At 46.2% G+C, this 26,298-nt stretch overlaps 2 protein-coding genes across 2 annotated transcripts in view; both read right to left on the bottom strand.

The window, feature by feature from the left end:
- The window catches only part of LOC140211933 (probable G-protein coupled receptor No18), a 32,074-nt gene extending 22,197 nt beyond the window's left edge, over positions 1-9,877 (bottom strand). Inside the window, exon 1 of the mRNA XM_072282165.1 lies at positions 9,689-9,877. The gene's annotated coding sequence lies outside the window, so the exon portion shown is untranslated. The remainder of the gene's footprint in view (positions 1-9,688) is intronic.
- A 4,051-nt stretch (positions 9,878-13,928) lies between these two features.
- The window catches only part of LOC140212241 (stereocilin), a 104,054-nt gene continuing 91,684 nt past the window's right edge, over positions 13,929-26,298 (bottom strand). Inside the window, exons 24-26 of the mRNA XM_072282964.1 lie at positions 23,458-23,555; positions 22,827-22,974; positions 13,929-14,005 (exon numbers count right to left, since the gene is read on the bottom strand). Of these exons, the coding sequence (XP_072139065.1) occupies positions 13,929-14,005; positions 22,827-22,974; positions 23,458-23,555 (323 nt within the window). The remainder of the gene's footprint in view (positions 14,006-22,826; positions 22,975-23,457; positions 23,556-26,298) is intronic.

Raw genomic sequence — 26,298 nt, 5'->3', positions numbered from 1 at the left:
TCCACAGAATCTCGTCTCTATTCCTCTGAGTATGGAATCTCCTATCACTGCTGTACTCCTCCTCACCTCTCTTCTCTTCTCAGCCACAGCACCAGACTCGGTGCCAGAGACCCAATCACAGCATTTCCTCCCGGATAGTTTGTCCCCCTCAACAGTATCCAGAACAGTAAACATATTATTGAGGGGAACCCTGCACTCGCTGCCCATTTCCTTTCATTTTCCTGACAGTCGACCAGCTACCTGTCTCCTGCAACCTAGGGGCGACTATCTCATTGTAGCTCCTGTCCATCACATAATCAGTCTCCCATATGAGCTGAAGGTCATCGGTCTGCAGCTCGGGTTCCCTAACATGCTCTCTGAGGAGCTGCAGCTCAGCGTACCTGGTGCAGATGTGGTTATCCGGGAGACTGGGATTCTTCCAGAATTCCCATATCTCACACAAAGAATACAGCACAGCTGCTGGAGATATACTCACTGCACCAGCTCTGTCCTAACGTGTGAGGCATGAAGAACAAAGAAGAGGAAGGGGATACTTACTTCGCCCAAGCCTGACGAGCCAAAGCCATTCTAACACTGGACAACTCACACAATGTCCACTTCGCTTGCCCCTGCCTTATTTTTATTCACAATCCCGTTCACTGACTGGGATCTTCAATCTCCAAAAACTGCCATGAAGCACTGTTTTTTTAATCTTCAATTGCGGGCCTGTGTGAAGTCGCCTCTTCTTCCCGTGCTCCCGTGCACTGATGGGACACAGTTCAAACATAGACCATAGAACAGTCCAGGTTCCTTGGCCCAAAGTGTTTTAGAATATAAAACATAGAAGAGTATGGGCCCTTTGTCCCATGGTGTTGTGCCGAACTTTCACCTACTCTAAGATCAATCTGACCATTCCTTCCCACATAAGAGAAGATAAGAAAGCCAAGTGGAGTCATTGGGACGCCGTCATGACAGCGTTTTTTTTAGCAGGCTTTCTTATTTTTACGAGGCCGAGTTGCTAGCTCGACGTTCAACCCAGCACGGATGGACAGCATGCAAGGGGGCCGGCTGGATTCGAACTCGGGAACCTCCGCTCAGAAGTCCGGCACTGATGTCACTACGCCACCAGCCGGCTATTCCATCCCACTTAGATCTCTATTTTTCTTTTATCCATGAGCCTATCTAATAGTCTCTTAAATGTCCCTAGTGTATCTGCCCCAACCACCACCCCTGGCAGGGCGTTCCACTCCGTGTAATGAACCTAGCTTTAACACTCCCTCCACGCATTGTCCAATTACCTTAAAATTATGTCCCTTGTATTAGCTATTTCCTCCCGAGTCCTGCTCTGTGTTTTTTAATATTTTGGTCAAAGTCATTGGTATCGAAATCGGTTTATCATTATCGTACATACTGAGAAGCAGTGGAAAGCTTGCTTTGCACACAATACAGTGTGAAAGCTACAGAGAAAGTGCAGTGCAAGAACATAGCGACGCAGATTGTGAGGTCAAGGGTCCATCTTATTATAAAGGGGTCTGGTCAAAAGTGGATGATAGCCAGGTAGAATCAAAACTGGGACCACAGTGAAAAAGGGTGAGGTGGAGGGAGGAGAGAGAATGCCTGGCAGGAAGCCAAGAAAATCTTAAATGCACAAGGTTCTGCCTGAGAGAGATAAAGATAAAGATTAGCTTTATTTGTCACACGTACATTGAAGCAAACAGTGAAATGCGTCATTTGCGTCAATGACCGACACGGTCCAAGGATGTGCTGGGGTGGCCTGCGATTGTCCTGACCCTCCTGGTGCCAACATGGCATGCCACAGCTTACTAACACTTACTAATCCATACGTCTTTGGAATATGGGAGGGAACAGGAACATCCAGAAGAAAGCCACGCGGTCACGGGGAGAATGTACAAATCCTTTACAGACAGTGACGGGAATCGAACCACAATCAGTGATCACTGGTGCAGTAAAGCAATTGCACTCACTGTTATGCTACCCTGCTCTCTCGCTGCTGAGGGGTGGCGGTGAAGACTTGTTAATCACTGCTGAATGATCCGGCGGGGATGTAAAGTAAAACTTGTTTTGCAATTTTAAATATGTCTGCCACTTGCAGGGAGGATGCTGTGGTCAGCAGGGGCCAGTTGGGCTGAAGGGCTTGTTAACATGCTGTGTTCATCTAAATAGTAATAAGAATAGCAGAAAGATAAAAGATCTCAAGCTAGATATTTCACAGCAGGTGTGAGTAGTAATAAAGCTGATTCTGATTCTTGCTAGAAATGTGAAATAAAAGAGAATTGTGAAAATACTCAGAAAATCATGCAGCATCTGAGGAGATAGAAACAGAGTGAACGTAACAGATTGCTGACGTTGCACAGAAATGCAAAATGCCGTGGGATCTTTTAAATCTACTTGTTTTTCTATAGTACCTTACATTTACTCACGACATCTCATCTCATTTTAGCCACCATAAGATATAGAAGCAGAATTAGGCCATTCAGTCCATTTAGTCTGCTCCGTCATTCCAGCAAGTTGACCTTTAGGGAATCTTGTATGACCACTCACAATGAGTTACTTCTCGAAGTACAACTGTCTCAATGTCTCACCCAGATAATGTCAGGATTCTTGGCGGTGTGGAGGAACAGAGGCCACATTGGAGTCCACATCAATAGATCCTTCAACGCTATGCACAAGTCAATAGGGGTGTTCAGAAGGCATATGGTGTTTTGGCCTTCATTAATCAGGGGATTGAGTTCAAGATCCACGAGGTAATTTTGCAGCTCTATAAAACTCTGGTTAGACCACACTTGAAGTAGTGTGTTCAGTTCTGTTTGTTTCATTATAGCAGTTTTTCTCAACTTTCTTTGCCTTGGTGGAACCCTTGAAATAATTTTCAGGTCTCAGGGAATCCCTGCATAAAAATTTTTATATCTACAGCTGACAGTACGTTAGCGTGATCAGTAAGTTGTAAATATAATAATCCAAAAATAATTGTCATCCTCTTTTGAGTAAAGAATGAATTTTTAGTCAACCTTTCTTGAAAAAAACAGATAGTTAAGCTTAGAAATTACACTTTACTTCTCTTTCATAAATTTTTTAAAATCATAAGGGAAACACAAGGGAAAGTTTGTGGCCATCACTGAGATGTGGCTAAAGGATGCATGTCTCTGGGAGCTGAACATCCAAGGATACACGGTGTATTAGAAGGATAGGCAGGCAGGCAGAGGGGGAGGCGTGGCTTTATTGGTAAGAAATGATATTAAATCATTAGAAAGAGGTGATACAGGATCAGAAGGTGCAGAATCTTTATGGGTTGATCTAAGAAATCGCAGGGGTAAGAGGACCCTGATGGCAGTTATTTATAGGCCTCCAAACAGCTGCAGTGATGTGGACTACAAATTACAACTGGAAATAGAAAAGGCTTGTCAGAAGGGCAGTGTTATGATAATTGTGGAGGATTTTAACATGCCAGTGGTTTGGGAAAATCAGGTCGGCACTGGATCTCAAGAGAGAGAATTTGTAGAATGTCTGCGAGATGGCTTTTTAGAACAGCTTGTTGTTGAGCCCACCAGGGGATTGGCTGTACTGGATTGGGTATTGTGTAATGAACCAGAGGTGATTAGAGAGATTGAGGTGAAGGAACCCTTAGGATAGAGTGATCATAACATGATTGAGTTCACTGTGAACTTTGAGAAAGAGAAGCCAAAATCCGATGTGTCGGTATTTCAGTGGAGTAAAGGAAATTACAGTGGCATGAGAGAGGAACTGGCCAAAGTTGACTGGAAAGGGACACTGGCGGGAAAGGCGGCAGAGCAGCAGTGGCCGGAGTTTATGCAAGAAGTGAGGAAGGTGCAAGACAGATATATTCCAAAAAAGAAGAAATTTTCAAATGGAAAAAGGATGCAACCGTGGTTGACAAGAGAAGTCAAAGCCAAAGTTAAAGCAAAGGAGAGGGCATACAAGGAAGCGAAAATTAGTGGGAAGACAGAGGATTGGGAAGTTTTTAAAAGCTTACAAAAGGAAACTAAGAAGGTCATTAAGAGGGAAAAGATGAACTATGAAAGGAAGCTGGCAAATAATATCAAAGAAGATACTAAAAGATTTTTCAAGTATATAAAGAGTAAAAGACAGGTGAGAGTAGATATAGGACCAATAGAAAATGATGCTGGAGAAATTGTAAAGGGGTATAAGGAGATGGCGGAGGAACTGAACGAGCATTTTGCATCAGTCTTCACTGAGGAAGATATCAGCAGTATACCGGACACTCAAAGGTGTCAGGGAAGAGAAGTGTGCACAGTCACAATTACGACAAAGAAAGTACTCAGGAAGCTGAATAGTCTAAAGGTAGATAAATCTCCTGGACCAGATGGAATGCACCCTCCTGTTCTGAAGGAAGTAGCTATGGAGATTGCGGAGGCATTAGCAATGATCTTTCAAAAGTCAATAGATTCTGGCATGGCTCCGGAGGACTGGAAGATTGCAAATGTCACTCCGTTATTTAAGAAGGGGACAAGGAAGCAAAAAGGAAATTATAGACCTGTTAGCTTGACATCGGTGGTTGGGAAGTTGTTGGAGTCGATTGTCAAGGATGAGGTTACAGAGTACCTGGAGGCATATGACAAGATAGGCAGAACTCAGCATGGATTCCTTAAAGGAAAATCCTGCCTGACAAACCTATTGCAATTTTTTGAGGAAATTACAAGTAGGCTAGACAAGGGAGATGCAGTGGATGTTGTATATTTGGATTTTCAGAAGGCCTTTGACAAGGTGCCACACATGAGGCTGCTTAACAAGGTAACAGCCCATGGAATTACGGGAAAGTTACATACGTGGATAGAGCGTTGGCTGATTGGCAGGAAACAGAGAGTGGGAATAAAGGGATCCTATTCTGGTTGGCTGCGGGTTACCAGTGGTGTTCCACAGAGGTCCGTGTTGGGGCTGCTTCTTTTTACATTGTACATCAATGATTTGGATTATGGAATAGATGGCTTTGTGGCTAAGTTTACTGACGATACAAAGATAGGTGGAGGGGTCGGTAGTGCTGAGGAAACAGAGAGTCTGCAGGGAGACTTGAATAGGTTGGGAGAATGGGCAAAGAAGTGGCAAATGAAATACAATGTTGGAAAGTGTATGGTTATGCACTTTAGCAGAAGAAATAGATGGGCAGACTATTATTTAAATGGGGGGAGAATTCAAAGTTCTGAGATGCAACGGGACTTGGGAGCCCTCGTGCAGGATACCCCTAAGGTTAACCTCCAGGTTGAGTCGGTGGTGAAGAAGGTGAATGCAATGTTGGCACTCATTTCTAGAGGAATAGAGTATAGGAGCAGGGATGTGATGTTGAGGCTCTATAAGGCACTGATAAGACCTCACGGAGTACTGTGGGCAGTTTTGGGCTCCTTATTTAAGAAAAAATGTGTTGACGTTGGAGAGGGTTCAGAGAAGATTCACTAGAATGATTCCAGGAATGAGAGGGTTAACATATGAGGAACGTTTGTCCGCTCTTGGACTGTATTCCTTGGAGTTTAGAAGAATGAGGGGGGACCTCATAGAAACATTTTGAATGTTGAAAGGCATGGACAGAGTGGATGTGGCAAAGTTGTTTCCCATGGTGGGGGAGTCTAGTATGAGAGGGCATGACTTAAGGATTGAAGGGCACCCATTCAGAACAGAAATGCAAAGAAATTTTTTTAGTCAGAGTGTGGTGAATCTATGGAACTTGTTGCCACGGGCGGCAGTGGAGGCCAAGTCATTGGGTGTATTTAAGGCAGAGATTGATAGGTATCTGAGCAGCCAGGGCATCAAAGGTTATGGTGAGAAGGTGGGGGAGTGGGACTAAATGGGAGAATGGATCAGCTCATGATAAAATGGTGGAGCAGACTCGATGGGCTGAATGGCCGACTTCTGCTCCTTTGTCTTATGTCTTAAAATACATTTCTATGGGTCAACTTGAGATAAGCACACACAGATTTCACTTTCAACTGAAATGAGATGATATCTATCCTTGCTCTTGATGCTTGTTAAACAAGAAAAAGCTTGCTCACATATGTAAGAAGTTGAAAACTGCAGCAAAATGTTCATTGCTTTCCTATGAATGACAGGATATTCTTCTTTCACAGAAATCCAGAACTTGTCCATGGGCAGGTCAGAAAATCTCATCCCGAGTGCTGGATCAGAGTGCAGCTAACAAAGTTCTTCCTCTTCTCTCAAAGTCAAGTTCTCAGGCTGAGCAGAAGATTCAGAGAAAGGATCCCTCACCCAGTCATGCATTTGTGTTGAAAGGGAGGGAAATTACTGTTCAATTTTGTTCTGCATTTCTTCCAGGTGATTTTCAATAAGACCTGAGATTGTCCGATATCCTTCCTCACTCTCAAGCCCAAGCAGCAGTGGAAACATTTCAAGATTTCTTTTGCAACAGGATTTTTCCAAGTTTCATTTTCCCTTTAAATCCAAGAATCTTGTCACTTGAAGTCAAAATATTTTCGCCAGGGCCTTGCATAGACTTGTTCAACTGGTTCATATGTTGAAAATATCTGTTAAGTAAAGTAGGCTAGTTCCTACAGCCATCCTCCATCTTCAAAGCACTTAGCAAAACCTAAACCTTGCATGGGGAACCTTTTCAAATGCCTTACTGAAATCCATATACACTACATCCACTGCCCTACCTTCATCAATGTGTTTTGTTACATCCTCAAAGAATTCAATTAGGCTTGTAAGGCACAGCCTGCCCTTAACAAAGCCATGCTGACTATCCCTAATCAGATTATGTCTCTCCAAATGCTCATAAATCCTGCCTCTCAGGATCTTCTCAACAATTTGCCCACCACTGAAGTCAGACTCACTGGTCTATAATTTCCTGGGTTATCTCTATTCCCTTTCTTGAACAAGGGAACAACATTTGCAACCCTCCAATCCTCCGGTACTTCTCCCATTCCTATTGATGACTTAAAGACCACAAGAGGCTCAACAATTTCCTCCCTCACTTCCCACAGTAGCCTGGGGTATACCTCATCTGGTCCCAATGACTTATCTAACTTTAATGCTTTTCAAAAACTCCAGCACATCCTCTTTCTTAATGTCTATATGCTCACGCATTTCAGTCCACTGCAAGTCATCTCCATGATTGCCAAGGTTATGTTTCTTTTCAATTTTGCTGGAGCCATTTGTAAGGTGTTTGCCACAGATGAGGCAGCATGGAATTGGACAACTTGGATCACCATTCCATGTAAAACCCATTGATAAGTAGCTTTCATTATAAAGACAGGCTTTCTGTGTCCGTTGTTGCACTAGTACAGTGAAATGACTCAGAAGATTGTAACTCTTCATTGTTAACCTTATCAGAATTGTCCGTAGGCCTAGACCTAGAATCCTCCTCTTCCATCTCATGCCTACTCTTCAAAAATCGCCAAACTGGACCGTCTTTAGAATGAAAATTTCCATCCAATTTTCTACTACACTGGTAGTTTGTTCACTCCTATAAGTCAGGCTGTGGCACACAAGGGGAAGTTGGGAGAGGTAATTCAAGAGGGAGAGGTAATTCAAGTTGGGCGAGTCCATTCGATGCTTAGAAAATGCATTTCATGCTCCTCACCAGCCTACCATCCTGCCCTCCGTGCAATACAGCGCTGACCAATTATCAGCCTATTGTCCTCACCTCCGTGCAATACAGCACTGACCAATTATCAGCCTACCGTCCTCCCCTCTGTGTAATATGGTGCTCACCAATTCTTAGCCTACCGTTCTCCCTTCCGTGCAATAAAGTGCTCACCAATTATCAACAGCCTCCCCATCTCGTGTTAAAAACTGAGAATGGACTCAAGCAAATAAACACGGTCGGACTGTGCACTGCCACACTGTGCTGAGAGACCTCCAATGAGATTGCTAACAGGGCTGCTCGGTCACCGCCCACTACTGCGAAGTTCAAAAAACAATGTTTTTTTAAAATCATGAACTCTCGTGGAACCCCTAGCAACCTCTCACAGAACCCCGATTAAGAAATCCTACATTATAGGAAGGATGTGGAAGCTTTAGAAAGGGTGCAGAGGAGATTCAGCAGGATGCTGCTTGGACTGGAGAATATTTCTTATGGGGAAAAGTTGAGCAAGCTCAGGCTTTTCTCTCTGGAGTGAAGGAGGATGAGAGGTGACTTAATAGAGATGTACAAGATGATGAGAGGCATTGATAGAGTGGACGGCCAGAGACATTTTCCCAGGCAGAAATGTCTAACACCAGAGTGCATAATTTTAGGGCGAATGGATGAAAGCATAGAGGGGATTTCAGAGGCAGGTCTTTTACACAGAGTGGTGGGTGTGTAGAACAACCTGCCAGAGGCAGATGCTTCGGGGACATTTAGGAATCACTTAGTTATGTATATAGACAAAAGAAAAATAGAGGATTATGCAGGGGGGAAGGGTTTGATAGATTTCAAAGTAGGTTAAAAGGTCGACACAACATCACGAGCTGAAGTGCAGGAGTCTTCCGTACTCCGTGATGACACCTCTATCAGTGTAGACTCAACACTGTGCTAGGGAGAATTGTCAGCCTTGATTTTATCAGGTCAGTGAAGAGGGATTTGAACACCTGACTTCCCATCTCAGGCTAAAGCAATAAAGAAAATCAGCTGATCCAAACTGGCATGCCAGCTGGACTTCACTTCAAGGCACCGCCAACAGATATCACTCTAGTCTTTAGCAAAATAAATGGGAAAGTTTCCTCTAAATAGAGGCCACTTTATTGGTACACCTGAACACTTGCTCGTTATTGCAAATATCTAATCAGCTAATCATGTGAAAGCAACTCAACGTATAAAAGCATGCAGACATGATCAAGTTCAGTTGCTGTTCAAACCAAACATCAGAGTGGGGCAGAAATGTGACTTTGACCGTGGAATGATTGTTGGTGCCAGACACTTTGGTTTGATTATCTGAGAAGCTGCTGACCTCCTGGTATTTTCACGCACAACAGTCTCTAGAGTTTGCAGAGAATAGTGCATAAAACAAAAGAAAAACACTCAGTAACTGGCAGTTCTGTGGGCGAAAAACACCTTGTTTGTGAGAGAGGTCAGAGAATGGCCAGAGAGGTTCAAGGTGACCGGAAGGTGACAGTAACTCAAATGACCACACATTACAACAGTAGTGTGCAGAAGAGTATTCCTGAAGACACAACACTTCGAAAAGCACAAGCATACGGTCAGTGTACAATCTGTACCTAATAAAGTGGCCGCTGCGTGTAAGTGGTTTCTTGGTATCTGCGTTATCGTCGACTGCCCTTGTTTTGGAAACAGATACCTGCTCTAACGAAAGCTAAAGTCACGCAAGTTAACAAAGGAAAAGTTGATGCCCAACAACTAACCCTAATGCCTACTACCCTCAGCAACACCACCTGACTCCCAGTCCCTCCACTCTCAACCCCCACACATTCCCACGCATAACACAATTCTAAACAAACCCACTTCCACCAATAATAAGACAATTGATTTTGAAGCATATATTCTGAGAACAGGAAGTGGAGTTGGACCCGGAGAGGCAGGGTCCAGTAGCAAAGAATCTACAGTAATGAGATTGATAACTCCAAGGAGGTTAATTTTCCCACTGCCCACATACTAATACCCTAACCCTGCTCCAAAAATAATTAAAGTTATGCAAGTTAACAAATGATTTACTCTGCCCTGAAAAGGAGTCACTCCAGCTGTAAAATTAATTCATGTTCTTACCAGCTCCGTTCCACGACCCTTCCTGAGAGCAAATCACTTTCCACTGCTGAGAAAATTGCTTCCAACAACCTTCACTTGAACCGCCTGGGATATCTGCCCCAGCCTCACCGTGTCTCCCCACACAGGGCCATCCGTCCTCGGAGGGAGTACTTGCTCCCGGGGTGATGGCCACTGGGTCAAATTCCTCAGCTTCTCGTAAAGGAAGCAAGATGCTTCCTGTTTCTGTCTTGTGTTCCTTTGTCAAACCAGCCCAGTCCCTGTGGGCACTCCCGCTTCAGTTGTATACATTGTCAGGGCAGGGATAAAGGGAGAGGAGGAATGCGGGGGCGGGGGTGGGGGGAAGCAAGGCAGAGAAAGTAATGCGGTGCAGGGCACGCAAAAAAATCACAAGCAGGTTTATAATCACTGACATGTTGTGAAATGTGTGACTTTGAGGCAGCGGTTCAGTGCAATACATTAATAAGTTCCTATAATTTACAATAACAAATACATTTAGGTAGCTCGGTAGTTAAATCAACACAGACAAAATGCTGGAGGAGCTCAGCACGTCTGGCAACATCTAGGGAGAGGCATAAACAATCAACATTTTGGGTTGAGCCCTTTCATTAGGACTCAAATCATTCGGAGTGAACTCTTCTCCAGCACGTGCAGAATCTCCTGTGTGGCAGATAGATAAGAGGTAGTGCTCATTAGTTCATGGACCATTCAGAAATCTGATCCTGGAAGGGAAGAAGCGATTCCTAAAATATTGGTCTATCCTCAAGCTCCTGTAGCTCCTTCGTGATGGGTGAGTGAAAAGACATGTCCATAAACAACAGGCGGCTAGAAGGCAGCAGGGAAACATGTTAAAGTGTGAGCTGGAGAAGGGAAAGGCATCAGTGAAAGGGTTATGCTGAGTTGAGGAGACCAAGACAACGAGAGGGTTAAGTTTCAGGGCTCTATTTCCTTGATAGCAATGCACTGTCTTAAGGCAGTTCCGCTAATTGTTATTAATCCATTGGCTCCACAGTAGAGTGGAAGGAACAAGTCAGCAACGCTGACTGGAGAGATTGGTTGGTTCAAAGCAAATCTGACCAGAAACGTCTCTCAACACTCCCAGCCTTTAATTATAAAGAAGGAACCCAAACTATTTCAGTCCTGGGTAAGATTCTATCTTAGTGAATGCTTCTGGGTAACATAAATGAGGAGGGTGAGGAAAGGTGGGATATTTTTGCACCTGTATTACCAGATAACCTGATAACACAGACTGCCCAACAGGTTAAAGGACGTGTGCGTATCATGTGCTTGTACGTCATAGGCACACAGGCCCTTCAGCCCCTCTAGTCTATGCCAAACCAAGATGCTCATCCGAGCTAGTTCCATTCGCCACACATCCTTCTAAACTTTACCTGATCATGTACCTGTCTAAACACCTTTTAAGGGTTGTTATTGTATCTGCTTCAGTCACTTCCATATGTACATTGAGTGGGACGGTGGTGTAGCGACTAGTGTAATACTATTACAGTGCCAGTGAATCGGTTGAGTTCCAGCCATTGTCTGTAAGGAGTAATCCCCGTAAACACATGGGTTTGCTCCCAGGGTCAGTAAGTTGTGGGCATGCTACGCTGGCGTTGGAAGCATGGCGACACTTGCAGGCACGATCCTCACTGATTTGATTTGATGCAGACAATGCATTTCACTATATGTACTGATGTTTTGGTGTATATGTGACAAATAAACATGATCCTTAATCTTTACATCAACTTCTGTTCAAAAAAAAAGCTTCTTCAGTTCCTATTAAATCTTTCCCCTCTCACCTTAAACCTGTGTTCTGTAGTTGATTCCACAGTCAGTGGAGATGTTCAGTAAATATGGACATTTAGATAATCAGACATATTAGGGGAGAAGGCAGGAGAATGGGATTGAGAGGGAAAATAAATTAGCCATGACCAAATGGCAGAGCAGGTTCGATGGGCCAAATGCCCATCTTATAGGCTTGTAAACTGTAATTAGATCATATGTATGTGTGCGAAAGAGGGGCTCTCGCATGTGCATGTAAGAGTGTGTGTGTATAAGTGACACGCTCTCTTACTCTGCATACTCTGATTTCTCAGTTGTGCTGTTCCAAGATGGGCCCTGCCCTTCCATCAGAGAGAAGTTGTTTGCTTCCAGCATTTCCTGCAACCATCCTAAGCCAAGCCTTCTCTCCAGTCTATGGGCGCCTGACCCTCTCCTGCAGTTTGAACAGTGACGAGAACACCCTTTCCCCGCGTCCCGTCTGAGTTGTGTCAAAGGTGTAAGTGGCTCGATAGAACTCTCACACATTTCCATTTTAAGTGGAGGATTGCCCCTGACAAGAGTTATAGTTAGATCATCGACCTGAAACATGAGCTCAGTTTCTCTCTCCACATACGCTGCCCGGCCTGCTGACCATTTCCAACATTTTTTTATTCCAGATTACTAGAATTTGCACAGTGATGTCTTTAGATGATCGAATCTCACTGTGGTGAGTAGCATATGGTAGCGTAGCAGTTAGCACAATGCTGTTACAGTTTGGGACACTGGAGTTCAGAGTTCAATGCCAGCATTCCTCACCACCAGGTTGAAGAACGGCTACTTCCCTTCAACCATTCTGGTCTTGAACAACCCTTGAGCCACACAACCCTAATCACTACCTCAGTACAGCAACACTATGACCACTTTGCACTAAAATGTTTTTTTTTGCTGTTGCTCTAATTGCATTCTTTCTTGTGAAGTTTGTTTTTCTTGTGAATACTAGTCTCCCCACCATCCAGGAGATCTTCAAAAAGCAGTGCCACAAGAAGGCAGTATCTGCCATAAGGGATTCCCACCACCAGGAACATGCCCTCCTCTCATTGCTACCATCAATGAGGAGGTCCAGGAGCCTGAAGACACACACAGTGTTTAAGAACATCTTCTTCACCTCCGCCATCAGATTTCTGAATGCTCTGTGAACACCATTTCACTGTTTGTTCTCTTGTTGCACTATTTATTTACGTGTTCTTTGTTTATTGATATATATTCATATTGTATCTCATAGAGATTTTTATGTCTTGCACTTTACTGCTGCTGCAGATAAACAGATTTGACGACATATGTCAGTGACAATAAAACTGTTTTTGCTGCTTATCTGATGCTAGGGGCTGTGATGCTGCTACAAGTAAACCTTTCATCGTACCCATGCACACAGTTACTTGTGCAGATGACAATAAACTTTAACCACCAAAATGTCACCCATTTTCCCACAGATCCGCTCAGCATTTCCAGTATTATCAGTAGATATTTGACCAATATTATCTTGTTACATTATGACCAAACTTAGACCATAAAACCATAAAACATAGGAGCAGAATGGAGCCCATCGAGCTCTGCCATTTCATCATGGCTGATTTATTATCCCTCTCCTGCCTGCTCAGGGTAACATTAGACTCCCTTATTAATCAGGAATCAATTTCTGCTTCATATATACTCAATGACTTGGCCTCCACAGCCATCTGTAACAACGAATTCTTCAGATTCACCTCCCCCTATCTAAATAAATTCCTCTTCATCTCTGTTCTAGAGGGAGTCCTTCTAATTGGAGGCTGTGCTCTCTGGTTCTCAGAAACATGCCCCATTACAGGAAACGTCCTCTCCACGTCCACTCTATCTAGGCCTTTCAATATTCGATAGATTTCAGTGAGATCCCCCTCTCTCTTCTCAATTCGCTGTAATATCTTACGTGCCTTGCCCTTGGACCCCATCTGATTTATGTTCCTGTGGCAGTGTACAAATGCCAGACTCTGGTGTGGTTATGTCCCTTCCAGGTTTATTGAAAAACAATTAAAATATTCCCAAAAATGAGCCCAACTTTTCACATACTTGCAGCACAATATATATTCTCACTTTCATTCTCGCTCTCACAACCACACACACATGCACACACACACATACACGCACCCACACACAAGTCCATCAGCTGCAAAAGCGGCAACCAAGAGAGTTATCAGGCCCCAGATATTAGAAACACAAGCAGGAATTCTTCTGAGGAACAAACAACACATTCCAATGACATCCGCTGAGAATAAACAGGATATTAATTTAAATGCTGGAATTTTAATTTGCTGCATCAGATTATTCTGAAGTAGAATCACCAACCAGAAGAATCCCAGCCCATTTTCTTTAATTCACTATTTGGTACAAATTTTTAAAAACTCAGAATCCAAATCCAGCGTAAACCCATTCCAGCAGACAATCACTCTCAGGCATAGGTCACTGTGAGACACAGGCACAGGACAGCGAATCTGAATGTGGCTGATAAGGGTGAAGTGTTCTTACCTGTAAGTTTAAAGAGAAATAGGATTTAATTCTAAATTCAATCTGTTTCCAAATCCTTCCTCTCGTGGAAAAAAAAACAGCCACTCTATCATAAACACAAGAGCTTTCGCAGATGCTGGGAAACCAGACTGCTGGAGGAACTCAGGCAGCATCTATGGAGGAGAATAAACAGTTGACGTTTCGGGCTGAGACCCTTCTTCAGGACTGGAAAGGAAGCCAGAGTGAGAAGGTGGGGGGCGGGGAGAGAAGGGTAAAAGCTGGCAGGTGATCAGGTGATGGGTGAGACCAGTTGAGAGGGAAGGTGGATGGGTGGGGAGGGGGGAATGAAGTAAGAGGCTGGGATGGGATGGTTGGAAGAGGTAAAGGGCTGAGAAAGAGATCTGATGGGAGAGGAGAGTGGACGATGGAAGAAAAGGAAGGAGAAGGGGCACCAGGGGGAGGTGATGGGCAGGTGAGGAGAAATAAAGGGGTAAGAGGAGATCCAGAATGGGGAATAGAAAACGAGAGGAGGAAAGGTGTGAGAAATTACCAGAAGTTAGAGAAATCAATATTCATGCCATAGGTTTGGAAGCTGATCAGCCACAGAACCAGCCTGGAGTGTGACTCAGGCTGGAGAATCTCAAACTCCAGATGCTTCACTTCATACGATGATGAAGGAGGCCATTCAGCCCATCAAGACTTTACCAGCTTTCAGAACAATCTCATTGCTTCACATATTTCCACAGGGAAAGGGAGTCAAAACCCAGAGGGGCAACTCCTTCACACAAAGTGGTGGGTGTATGGACCAAGGTCAGTACAATTAGATGTAAGACATTTGGATAGGTACTATCCATGATAAGAAAGGCTTAGAGGGTAACTGGGCATCCTGTCAGTATGGATGAAGTGAGCCGAAAAGCCTGTTTCCATGTTATATTAATCTATATCTCTACAACCTACCCTCTCTCACCCTGCTGGATTTCCCAGCAGTGACCTGCAATGGCCGGTTAACCCACCAACCAACATGTCTTTTGGATATAGAAGGAAACTGGAACCCAGGCAGTCATAGAACAGTACAGCACAGTACAGGCTTTTTAGCCCATAATGTTGTGCTGACCCTTTAACCTACTCAAAAATCATTTTAACTCTTCCCTCCTACATAACCCTCCATTCTTCTTTTATCCATATGCCTTAGAATCTCTTAAGTATCCCTAATATCTCTGCCTCTACCACCATCACCTGCAGCCCGTTCCACACACCCACTACTCTCTGTGTAAACAAAAACTACCTCTGACATCACCACATGTACTTCCTTCCAATCACCTTAAGGTTATAGTCTCTCATTTTAGTGATTTCTTCCCTGGTAAAAAGTCTCTGGCTGTCGACTCGATCTGTGCCTCTAATCATCTTGTGCATCTCTACCAATTCGCCTCTCATCCTCCTGCACTCCAAAGAGAAAAGCCCCAGCTCACTCAGCCCATCCCCATGAAGCATACTCTCTGGGTTCCAGCAAACTAGCAACAGAGGAGCGGAAGGCAGTGTGGACAGGGCCAATGAACTTAACCTGTTCCTTAACAGATTTGACATTGTGGCCCCTGCCCATCCCCCACATGAGTCATCTGTTGTCGGCCCCCAATCAACATATATTCCACTCTCCCCTCCTACCTCTCCTCACAGTCCCCCACCCTGCTCTCATGACTATACCCCTTCCCCACACGAAACCATCACGGTGGGCTTCACAGCTGAACAGGTGAGAAGACAGCTGAAACGTCTCAAGGCTGCAGGACCGGATGGTGTCAGTACCAGGGTGCTCAAAGCCTGTGCCCCCCAGCTATGTGGAGCACTTCACCATGTCTTCAACTTGAGCCTGAGTCTCCAGAGGGTTCCTGTGCTGTGGAAGATGCCGCGCCCCAGTGGCCTCAATGACTACAGACCGGTGGCATTGACCTCCCACATCATGAAGACCCTGGAGAGATTTGTTCTGGAGCTGCTCCGGCCTATGGTTAGGCTACACTTAGATCCCCTCCAGTTCACCTACCAGCCCCGACTAGGAGTTGAGGATGCCATCGTCTACCTGCTGAACCATGTCTATGCCCACCTGGACAAGCCAGCGAGCACTGTGAGGGTCATGTTTTTTGACTTCTCCAGTGCGTTCAACACCATCCGCCCTGCTCTGCTGGGGGAGAAGCTGACAGCGATGCAGGTGGATGCTTTCCTGGTGTCATGGATTCTTGATTACCTGACTGGCAGACCACAGTACGTGTGCTTGCAACACTGTGTGTCCGACAGAGTGATCAGCAGCACTGGGGCTCCACAGAGGACTGTCTTGGCTCCCTTTCTCTTCACCATTTATACCTCAGACTTCAACTACTGCACAGAGTCTTGTCATCTTCAGAAGTTTTCTGATGACTCTGCCATAGTTGGATGCATCAGCAAGGGAGATGAGGCTGAGTACAGGGCTACGATAGGAAACTTTGTCACATGGTGTCAGCAGAATTATCTGCAGCTTAATGTGAAAAAGGCTAAGGAGCTGGTGGTAGACCTGAGGAGAGCTAAGGCACCGGTGACCCCTGTTTCCATCCAGGGGGTCAGTGTGGACATGGTGGAGGATTACAAATACCTGGGGATACGAATTGACAATAAACTGGACTGGTCAAAGAACACTGAGGCTGTCTACAAGAAGGGTCAAAGCCGTCTCTATTTCCTGAGGACACTGAGGTCCTTTAACATCTGCCGGACGATGTTGAGGATGTTCTACGAGTCTGTGGTGGCCAGTGCGATCATGTTTGCTGTTGCGTGCTGGGGCAGCAGGCTGAGGGTAGCAGACACCAACAGAATCAACAAACTCATTCATAAGGCCAGTGATGTTGTGGGGATGGAACTGGACTCTCTGACGGTGGTGTCTGAAAAGAAGATGCTGTCCAAGTTGCATGCTACCTTGGTCAATGTCTCCCATCCACTACATAATGTACTGGTTGGGCACAGGAGTACATTCAGCCAGAGACTCATTCCACCGAGATGCAACACAGAGCATCATAGGAAGTCATTCCTGCCTGTGGCCATCAAACTTTACAACTCCTCCCTTGGAGGGTCAGACACCCTGAGCCAATAGGCTGGTCCTGGACTTATTTCCTGGCATAAGTTACATATTACTATTTAATTACTTATGGTTTTATATTGCTATGTTTATACTCTATTCTGGGTTGGTGCAACTGTAACGAAAAACAATTTCCCTCGGGATCAATAAAGTATGACTATGACTATAATCCAGGCAGCATCCTGATAAATCTCCTCCGCACTCTAAAATCGCAAGGAGAACATTGAAACTTCACAGGTCAGGATGGAACCCCGGTCGCAGGAACTGCGACGGAGCAGCACTTCCTGATGCAACAGCTGCTCCACCTGCAATAATGCATTGGTACTTTGAGACAGGGATGAAGGTGGGCTTCTTAACTCAGAGGGTTGCAAATCTATGAAACTGTCAGCCCCCAAAGACTGAGTTGTTGAGTATACGCCCGGCTGTAATTGGCAGTTTTCTGTGAATTGGAATATCCATGTAAATGCCATGGCCAAGAGAGCTCACCAACTCATTTCCTTGAGGCAAGAGAAATTCAGCATACCCCCTTTGACCCTCTCTAATTTTTAATCAATACACCATGGAAAGTATCCTATCCAGACACATAATGGCTTGTTATGGCAACTGCTCTGCCTGTGACTGCAAGAAACTGCAAAGCTGTGGACATAGCTCAGTACATCACGGAAACCAGCCTCCCTCCCCTCCAGCACTCTGCCTACACTCCTCACTGCCTCAGAAAAGCAGAGACCCACCCATCCTGGATGTTCTCTCTTCTCCACCCCCCCCCATCAGACAGCAGATATAAACGTCTGAAAGCACATAGCACAGACTCAAAGACAGCTTCCATCCTACAGTTATTAGACTGTCGAATGGGTTCATCATACAATAAGGGGGACTCACTCTGACAATCTACCTCGCAATGGTCTTGCACTTACACAGCATTCTCACTGTAGTTGTAACACTTCATTCTGCATTCCTTTATTGTTTTCCCTTGTACCACCTCAACGTACAGATGTGTTAAAATGATCTGTACAGTTTGCGTGCAAAAACGTTTCACTGTTTCAATGTGACAATAATAAACCAACTCAATTTATAAGGGAATCTCGCAGGAAAACAGAGAAGATGCAGAACCGGCCTCAATCTTACTGAGCCGCTTAGCTGAACAGACAGCTCTTTTGATTTCTTTTGTCTTATTTTCCCACCTCAATGGGGAGGGGTGGGTCGCAGCATCATTGCAATTAGAGTGATGCTAGTTACGGTGTCAGCAATCACTGATTGCAGTTCAATTCCTGGCACTCCCTGTAAGGGGTCTGCACATTCACCCTGACACCACATGGGTTTCCTCCCAAATTCCAGAGATATTCACTTAGGGTTAGTGAGTTATGGACATGCTACGTTGCAACCAGAAGTGTGGAATACTTGTGGGCTGCACACACAAAATGCTGGAGGAACTCAGCAGGCCAGCCAGCATCTGTGGAAAAAAGTACAGCTGACGTCTCGGGCCAAGACCCTTCAAAGAGTCCTACCAAAGGATCTTGACCCGAAACGTTGACTTCTTTTTTCCACGGATGCTGCCTGGCCTGCTGAGTTCCTCCAGCACTTTGTGTGTGTTGATTGAATTTCTAGCATCTGTAGATTTTCTCGTGTTTGTGATTTGAATACTTGTGGGCTGCCCAGCACAATCCTCACTGATTTGATTTGACACAGATGATGCATTGCACTGTAAATATGATGTCCATGTGACAAATAAAGCCAAACTTTAGCAGTGGATGTAGTGTATAAGGATTTCAGTAAGGCATTTGATAAGGTTCCCCATGCAAGGCTCCTTCAGAAAGCAAGGAGGCATGGGATCCAAGGAGACCTTGCTTTGTGGATCTAGAATTGGCTTGCCCACAGAAGGCAAAGGGTGGCTGTAGAAAGTTTGTATTCTGCATGGAGGTCGGTGACCAGTGGTGCTCCACAGGGATCTGTTCTGGGACCCCCTCCTCTTTGTCATTTTTATAAATGACCTGGATGAGGAAGTTGAAGGGTAGGTTAGTAAGTTTTCTGATGACACAAAAGTTGGGGTTGTTGTGGATAGTCTGGAGGGTTGTCAAAGGGTACAGTGGGGCATCAATAGTAGAATGTTGTTCAGGAGGTGTATGTTGTGTTGGCATTCATCAACCATGGGATTGAGTTCAGGAACCGTGAGGTAATGTCACAGCTCTACAAGACCTTGGTCAGACCCCACTTGGAGTACTGTGTTCAGTTCTGGTCACCTCACTACAGGAAGGATGTGGATACTATAGTGAGAGTGGAGAGGAGATTTACAAGGATGTTGCCTGGATTGGAGGGTGTACCTTATGAGAATAGTTGAGCGTAATTGGCCTTTTCTCCTTGGAGCAACGGAGGATGAGAGGTGACCTGATGGAGGTGTACAAGATGATGAGAGACATTGATCGTGTGGATAGTCAGAGGCTTTTTTCTCAGGGCTGGAATGGCTAACATGAGGGGGCATAGTTTTAAGCAACACACATAAAAGTTGCTGGTGAACGCAGCAGGCCAGGCAGCATCTGTAGGAAGAGGTGCAGTCGACGTTTCAGGCCGAGACCCTTCGTCAGGACTAACTGAAGGAAGAGTGAGTAAGGGATTTGAAAGTTGGAGGGGGAGATCCAAAATGATAGGAGAAGACAGGAGGGGGAGGGATGGAGCCAAGAGCTGGACAGGTGATAGGCAAAAGGGATACGAGAGGATCATGGGACAGGAGGTCCGGGAAGAAAGACAAGGGGGGGGAGACCCAGAGGATGGGCAAGGGGTATATTCAGAGGGACAGAGGGAGAAAAAGGAGAGTGAGAGAAAGAATGTGTGTATAAAAATAAGTAACAGATGGGGTACGAGGGGGAGGTGGGGCATTAGCGGAAGTTAGAGAAGTTGATGTTCATGCCATCAGGTTGGAGGCTACCCAGACAGAATATAAGGTGTTGTTCCTCCAACCTGAGTGTGGCTTCATCTTGACAGTAGAGGAGGCCGTGGATAGACATGTCAGAATGGGAATGGGATGTGGAATTAAAATATGTGGCCACTGGGAGGTCCTGCTTTCTTTGGTGGACAGAGCGTAGGTGTTCAGCAAAGCGGTCTCCCAGTCTGCGTCGGGTCTCGCCAATATATAAAAGGCCACATCGGGAGCACCAGACGCAGTATATCACCCCAGCCGACTCACAGGTGAAGTGTTGCCTCACCTGGAAGGACTGTTTGGGGCCCTGAATGGTGGTAAGGGAGGAAGTGTAAGGGCATGTGTAGCACTTGTTCCGCTTACACGGATAAGTGCCAGGAGGGAGATCAGTGGGGAGGGATGGGGGGGACGAATGGACAAGGGAGTCGCGTAGGGAGCGATCCCTGCGGAATGCAAAGGGAGGAGGGGAGGGAAAGATGTTCTTAGTGGTGGGATCCCGTTGGAGGTGGTGGAAGTTACGGAGAATAATATGTTGGACCCGGAGGCTGGTGGGGTGGTAGGTGAGGACCAGGGGAACCCTATTCCTAGTGGGGTGGCGGGAGGATGGAGTGAGAGTAGATGTATGTGAAATGGGGGAGATGCATTTAAGAGCAGAGTTGATAAACTCTGTTGAAGCCCCTTTCTTTAAAAAAGGAAGACATCTCCCTTGTCCTAGAATGAAAAGTCTCATCTTGAGAGCAGATGTGGCGGAGATGGAGGAATTGCGAGAAGGGGATGGCGTTTTTGCAAGAGACAGGGTGAGAAGAGGAATAGTCCAGATAGCTGTGAGAGTCAGAAGGCTTATAGTAGACATCAGTGGATAAGCTGTCTCCAGAGACAGAGACAGAAAGATCTAGAAAGGGGAGGAAGGTGTCGGAAATGGACCAGGTAAACTTGAGGGCAGGGTGAAAGTTGGAGACTTCTTTAACTTCCGCTAATGCCTCACCTCCCCTTTGTACCCCATCTGTTACTTATTTTTATACACACATTCTTTCTCTCACTCTCCTTTTTCTCCTTCTGTCCCTCTGAATATACCCCTTGCCCATCCTCTGGGCCCCCCCACCTTGTCTTTCTTCCCGGACCTCTTGTCCCATGATCCTCTCGTATCCCCCTTTGCCAATCACCTGTCCAGCTCTTGGCTCCATCCCTCCCCCTCCTGTCTTCTCCTATCATTTTGGATCTCCCCCTCCCACTTTCAAATCCCTTACTCACTCTTCCTTCAGTTAGTCCCGACGAAGGGTCTCGGCCCGAAACGTCGACTGTACCTCTTCCTATAGATGCTGCCTGGCCTGCTGCATTCACCAGCAACTTTGATGTGTGTTGCTTGAATTTCCAGCATCGGCAGAGTTCCTGTTGTTTGGGCATAGTCTTAATGTGCTTGGCAGTAGGTACGGAGGGAATGTCAGGGGTAAGTTTTTCAGACAGAAAGTGGTGGGTGCTTGGAATGCACTGCCGGTGACGGTGGTAGAGGTGTATGCAACAGGGTCCATTAGACTTAGGAGCAGAATTAGGCCATCTGGCCCATCCAGTCTGCTCCGCCATTCAATCATGGCTGATCTTTTTTTTAAAAATCTCCTCCTCAACCCCAGTTCCCTGCCTTCTCCCCGTAACCTTTGATGCCATGTCCAATTGAAAACCTATCAACCTCTGCCTTAAATACACCCAACGACCTGGCCTCCACAGCTGCATGTGGCAACAAATTCCACTAATTCCCCATCCTTTGGTTAAAGAAATGTCTCCACATCTCTGTTTTGAAAGGATGCTCCTCTATCCTGAGGCTGTGCCCTCTTGTCCTAGACTCTCCCATCATGGGAAACATCCTTTTCACATCTACTCTGTCTAGGCCTTTCTACATTCGAAACATTTCAATGAGATCCCTCCTCATCCTTCTGATTTCTAGTGAATACAGATCCAGGGCCATCAAACGTTCCTTGTATGATAACCCTTTCATTCCTGGAATCATCCTTGTGAACCCCCTCTGGACCCTCTCCAATGTTAGCACATCTTTTCTAAGATGAGGGGCCCAAAACTGTTCATAATACTCAAGGTGAGGCCTCACCAGTGTCTTATAAAGCCTCAGCATCATATCCCTGCTCTTGTATTCTAGACCCCTTGAAATGAATGCTAACATGGCATTTGCCTTCCTCACCACCTGCAAGTTAACCTTCAGGGTGTCCTGCACAAGGACTCCCAGGTTCCTCTGCATCTCAGATTCCTGGATTTTCTCCGTTTAGAAAACAGTCCACACGTTTATTTCTACGACCAAAGTGCATGACCATGCATTTTCCAATATTGTATCTCATTTGCCACTTTCTTGCCTAGTCTCCTAACCTGTCCAAGTCCTTCTGCTTCCTACCTTTTAAGAGACTCTTAAAATAGGTACATGGAGCTTAGAAGAATAGAGGGTTATGCGGTGGGGAAATTCTAGGGAGCTTCTAGAATGGGTTACAGGGTTGGCACAACATTGTGGGCCGAAGGGCCTGTATTGTGCTGTAGATTTCTATGTTCTATCTCTGATTTTTGAATTTTCTCCCCATTTTGAAAATAATCTTTCTACCAAAGAGCATGATCATACACTTCCCTGCACTGTATTCCATCTGCCACTTCTTTGCCCATTCTCCTGATTGTCTCAGCCCTTTCCTCCCAGGCTGCTGTGTCCAGACCCTGGATCTCCCACCCCCAACAGCACCTTCACCAGAAGGACTGCAGTGGCTCCCCCGGGGCAACTAGGGAGGGGCAATAAAATGCTGGCCTGGACAGAGTTGCCGGTTGCCCGCGAACAGTTTGAGCACACCAACCCCGCTGTTCCTGGTGGAGCTCGCCATCGTACTGTGAGCCGCTAATCACGCGGCGCTGCTCAGTGCTCAGCCTCTGATACTGTCCACTGGTCACAGCGGAGGCCTGGACACTGCTGAAGCAGGACAGCTGGTCGGCGCTGAACACCACCTGCCGTGGAGAGAAAGACGACAGGGGGTTAAAGAGCACCCAGCAGGAACCACACCCCCCATCCGAACCCACAGTCAGAGTCGGGGGTCTTCAGATAGAGCGGAATTCGAGGCCAGACAGCCCCTCCTCCCTGCCCTTTCATCAAACCCCCTTGCATGCATTTTGCCCCACACACTAAATCTTCATCCATCCCCATCAGGCAGCAACTCGAAAGAGATCTAAAAATTAGTTCTATTTGTCACATGTACATCAAAACATGCATCTTTTGTGTGTACAACTAACAGTCTGAGGACTGTACTGGGGGCAGCCCACAAACGTCACCACACTTCCAGTGCCAACATAACCTGCCCACACCCTACCAACCCTAACCCTAACGTTGTTAGTGGTGAAACAGCTTGATGTCATGGAACACAAGCCCATTTAACTTTTGTAACCAAAGTTATTTCTACTGAGAGTACCAGTTTACCGAGTGGAAGAACTCACCGCAAACTTGTTGGGGGGAATGAGGGCGATGGCGGTGGGTGTGAGCCCCTCGATCTGCTGCTCAATCAGTGACGACAGGGCTATGTCGGCCAAACCCGCTGCCGAGAGAGAAAAGCCAGTCAGCTCAACCTGACCGATGGGCAAAGGCTTGACCAGTGCGCGTCAAAGTATAAACCAAGAGCTTCACAGCCACTCTTCCACTGTACTCAGTTTGGGGGAGGGAGGGTTACTGTGTAAAATACGACCCCCAGAGGTGACTACACAGGGGCTGTAGAGGGCTTTCATTTTATCTGGAGATACAGCAGAGTAACAGGCTCTTTCGTCCCAACAAGGCCAGGCGCTCATTACACCCACCCGACCCACTACACCCACCTGACCCACTACACCCACCCGACCCACTACACCCACCTGACCCACTACACCCACCCGACCCACTACACCCATCCGACCAAATACACCCACCCGACCCACAACACCCACCTGACCCACTACACCCACCCGACCAAATACACCTACCCGACCCACAACACCCACCTGACCAACTACGCCCACCTGACCCACTAACCTGTGCACAGCAACATATCAATTCCACAACACACACAGGAGATGGCTTTAACTGAGGAGGGGAAGAGAGAGAGGGGTTGGAGGGAGGGGTGTAGGGGGAGAGGGGTGAGAGGGGGGAGAGGGGGAATGGGGGAGAGGGAAGGGGAGCAGGTTAGGGGGAGGGGTGGGGTAGGGAAGGGGGTAGCGAGACCCCTCCCCCTGTAATGCTAAGGGAGACAGGTCTTTGCTCTTAAAGAGATATATCCATACATTACTCTACTACCCCGCACGTCTTTGGAATGTGGAACCAGAGCACCAGGAGGATATCTGTGTGGTCACAGGGAGAACGTACAGATTCCTTAGGGACAGTGGCAGAATTGAACCAAGGTTGCTGGTGTAGTAACTGCACTAACCACTGACTGTGAAGGGCTCTGCAGAAATGTCGTCTGCCATGACCACCAGGCTGCTGATGCCTTTGAGAAGTGACCATGCAGCACCAACAAACCTCGAGCAGCTCTGTCTGCTGACACATCAGGAGCCCAGGCTCTGCCTGGTGGTTTCCATAAGCTATAGAAGCAGAATTAGGCCATTGGTCCCATTGAGTCTCCACCATCATTAGATAATGGCTGATTTATTTTCCCTCTCAAGCCCAGTCACCTACCTTCCTACCATAACCTTTGGCGTGTTACGTACCCCGTAACTGGGTTGCCAAACCAGCAGAAATGGATCGCTCAGTTGGAGTCTGGATTACTGGAACTAAGAAAGTTTTATTAAAGAAATAAGCAACACTGTACTCTAATCAAAAGGATGATAAAGGCAACAGTTCAGCAATGATAAACACACATGTACACAGAACTAGGATAACAGGATCAATCAAGCTCTATCATCGTCTAGGGGTAAATGACCAGTTTCAAAGTGACGCAAAGTTCAGTTCAATTGAGTTCAGTTCAGTTCACAGTAATCACTGCTGTGGCGATGGACGGGGGCGGGGGGGGGGGAAGGAGAGAGAGAGCAAAAACGAATGAATATTCAAAACAGCTTCCACACAGACCTTCGATATTCTTCGCAGTCAGCTTTCGGGTGAGCCCTCTGTAATGTCTTCTGAGGTCATCGACTGTGACCCCTCCATTTCAGATACGATCGCTCCTCTGCAGTGAACCTGGCACCCAGGCAAGGGCGGACACACACCAGGTTCCCGCCGATCGTACCTTTCCACCCTGTGCGTCTACGGCTTGGTCCCATGACCAGCCCTCCAAAAACTCCCACTGACTTGTGGGAGACGCACCGCTTCCAGGGTCTCGTTACCTCGGGGTGTCGTGTGTGTCGCCTTAGCGAACCTGTCCCTTTTTATCCCCCTGCTGGGGTATCGCCTGTCCATCACTTCAAACAGTTCAGGGTTCAAAAAGGAGCCGATCTTTACAGCTCTCAGACCGTGTCTCCTTCCGTTAAACTCTCCCGTCTCTTCATTAACATTTCCAAATGCTGCTCCATGGTCTTCCTTATCTCTCTTTCTCCTGAAGACAGGTGGCAGATCAACTGCCGATCCCACTGGTGCCAGCACAGGACAGTTAACATCTTAATCTATGTGTACTCTTGGTAACCCTCTTTCGTCACAGACGCTACAACTAAACAAGAACCTATCAACCTCTGCATTAAATATACCCAGTGACTTGGACTCCACAGTCTTCTGTGGCAACGAATTCCACAGATTCTCCACCATCTCTGGCTGAAGGAATTCCTCCTCATCTCTATTTTAAAGGAATGTCTTTGTATTTTGGTGCTGTGCCCTCTGGTCCTAGACTACCCCTCTATAGGAAACATCCTTTCCATGTCCACTGTAAATATACCTAATGACTTGGCCTCCACAGCCATCTGCAAAGGCTGGAACAATTCTGCAGGCCATTCAGCCCTTCATCCCTATTCTTTTATTTAACCCCTTTCTCATACATTTTACCCTCCACTCTAAATCTTCATCCATTCCCATCAGACTGCAAAACTAAAGAGATTTCAAGATTAACTCTAGCTGCCTCGTATACATCAAAACACACAATGAAATATGTCATCTGCATCAATGACCAACATTGTCCGAGGATGTGCTGGGAGCAGCCCACTAGTGTCACTATGATTTCAGCACTAACATAGCATGCCACAAACTTACTAATCGTTATCTGTAAAGAAAGGCTGTGCCGTGACTGGTCGCTTCCATCACCAGGAAAGGCATTAACACAGCATTAATTGGAAAGCCATCCTCAGAACTGGCTAAGCAGGTTAGGAGCCAGTTATAACCACACTGTTGAG

This window comes from Mobula birostris, chromosome 18 (assembly GCF_030028105.1).
Source record: "Mobula birostris isolate sMobBir1 chromosome 18, sMobBir1.hap1, whole genome shotgun sequence".
NCBI lineage: Eukaryota > Metazoa > Chordata > Chondrichthyes > Myliobatiformes > Myliobatidae > Mobula > Mobula birostris.
Note: the sequence above shows the minus strand (reverse complement) of the source record. Positions and strands in the feature narration are given on the sequence as shown.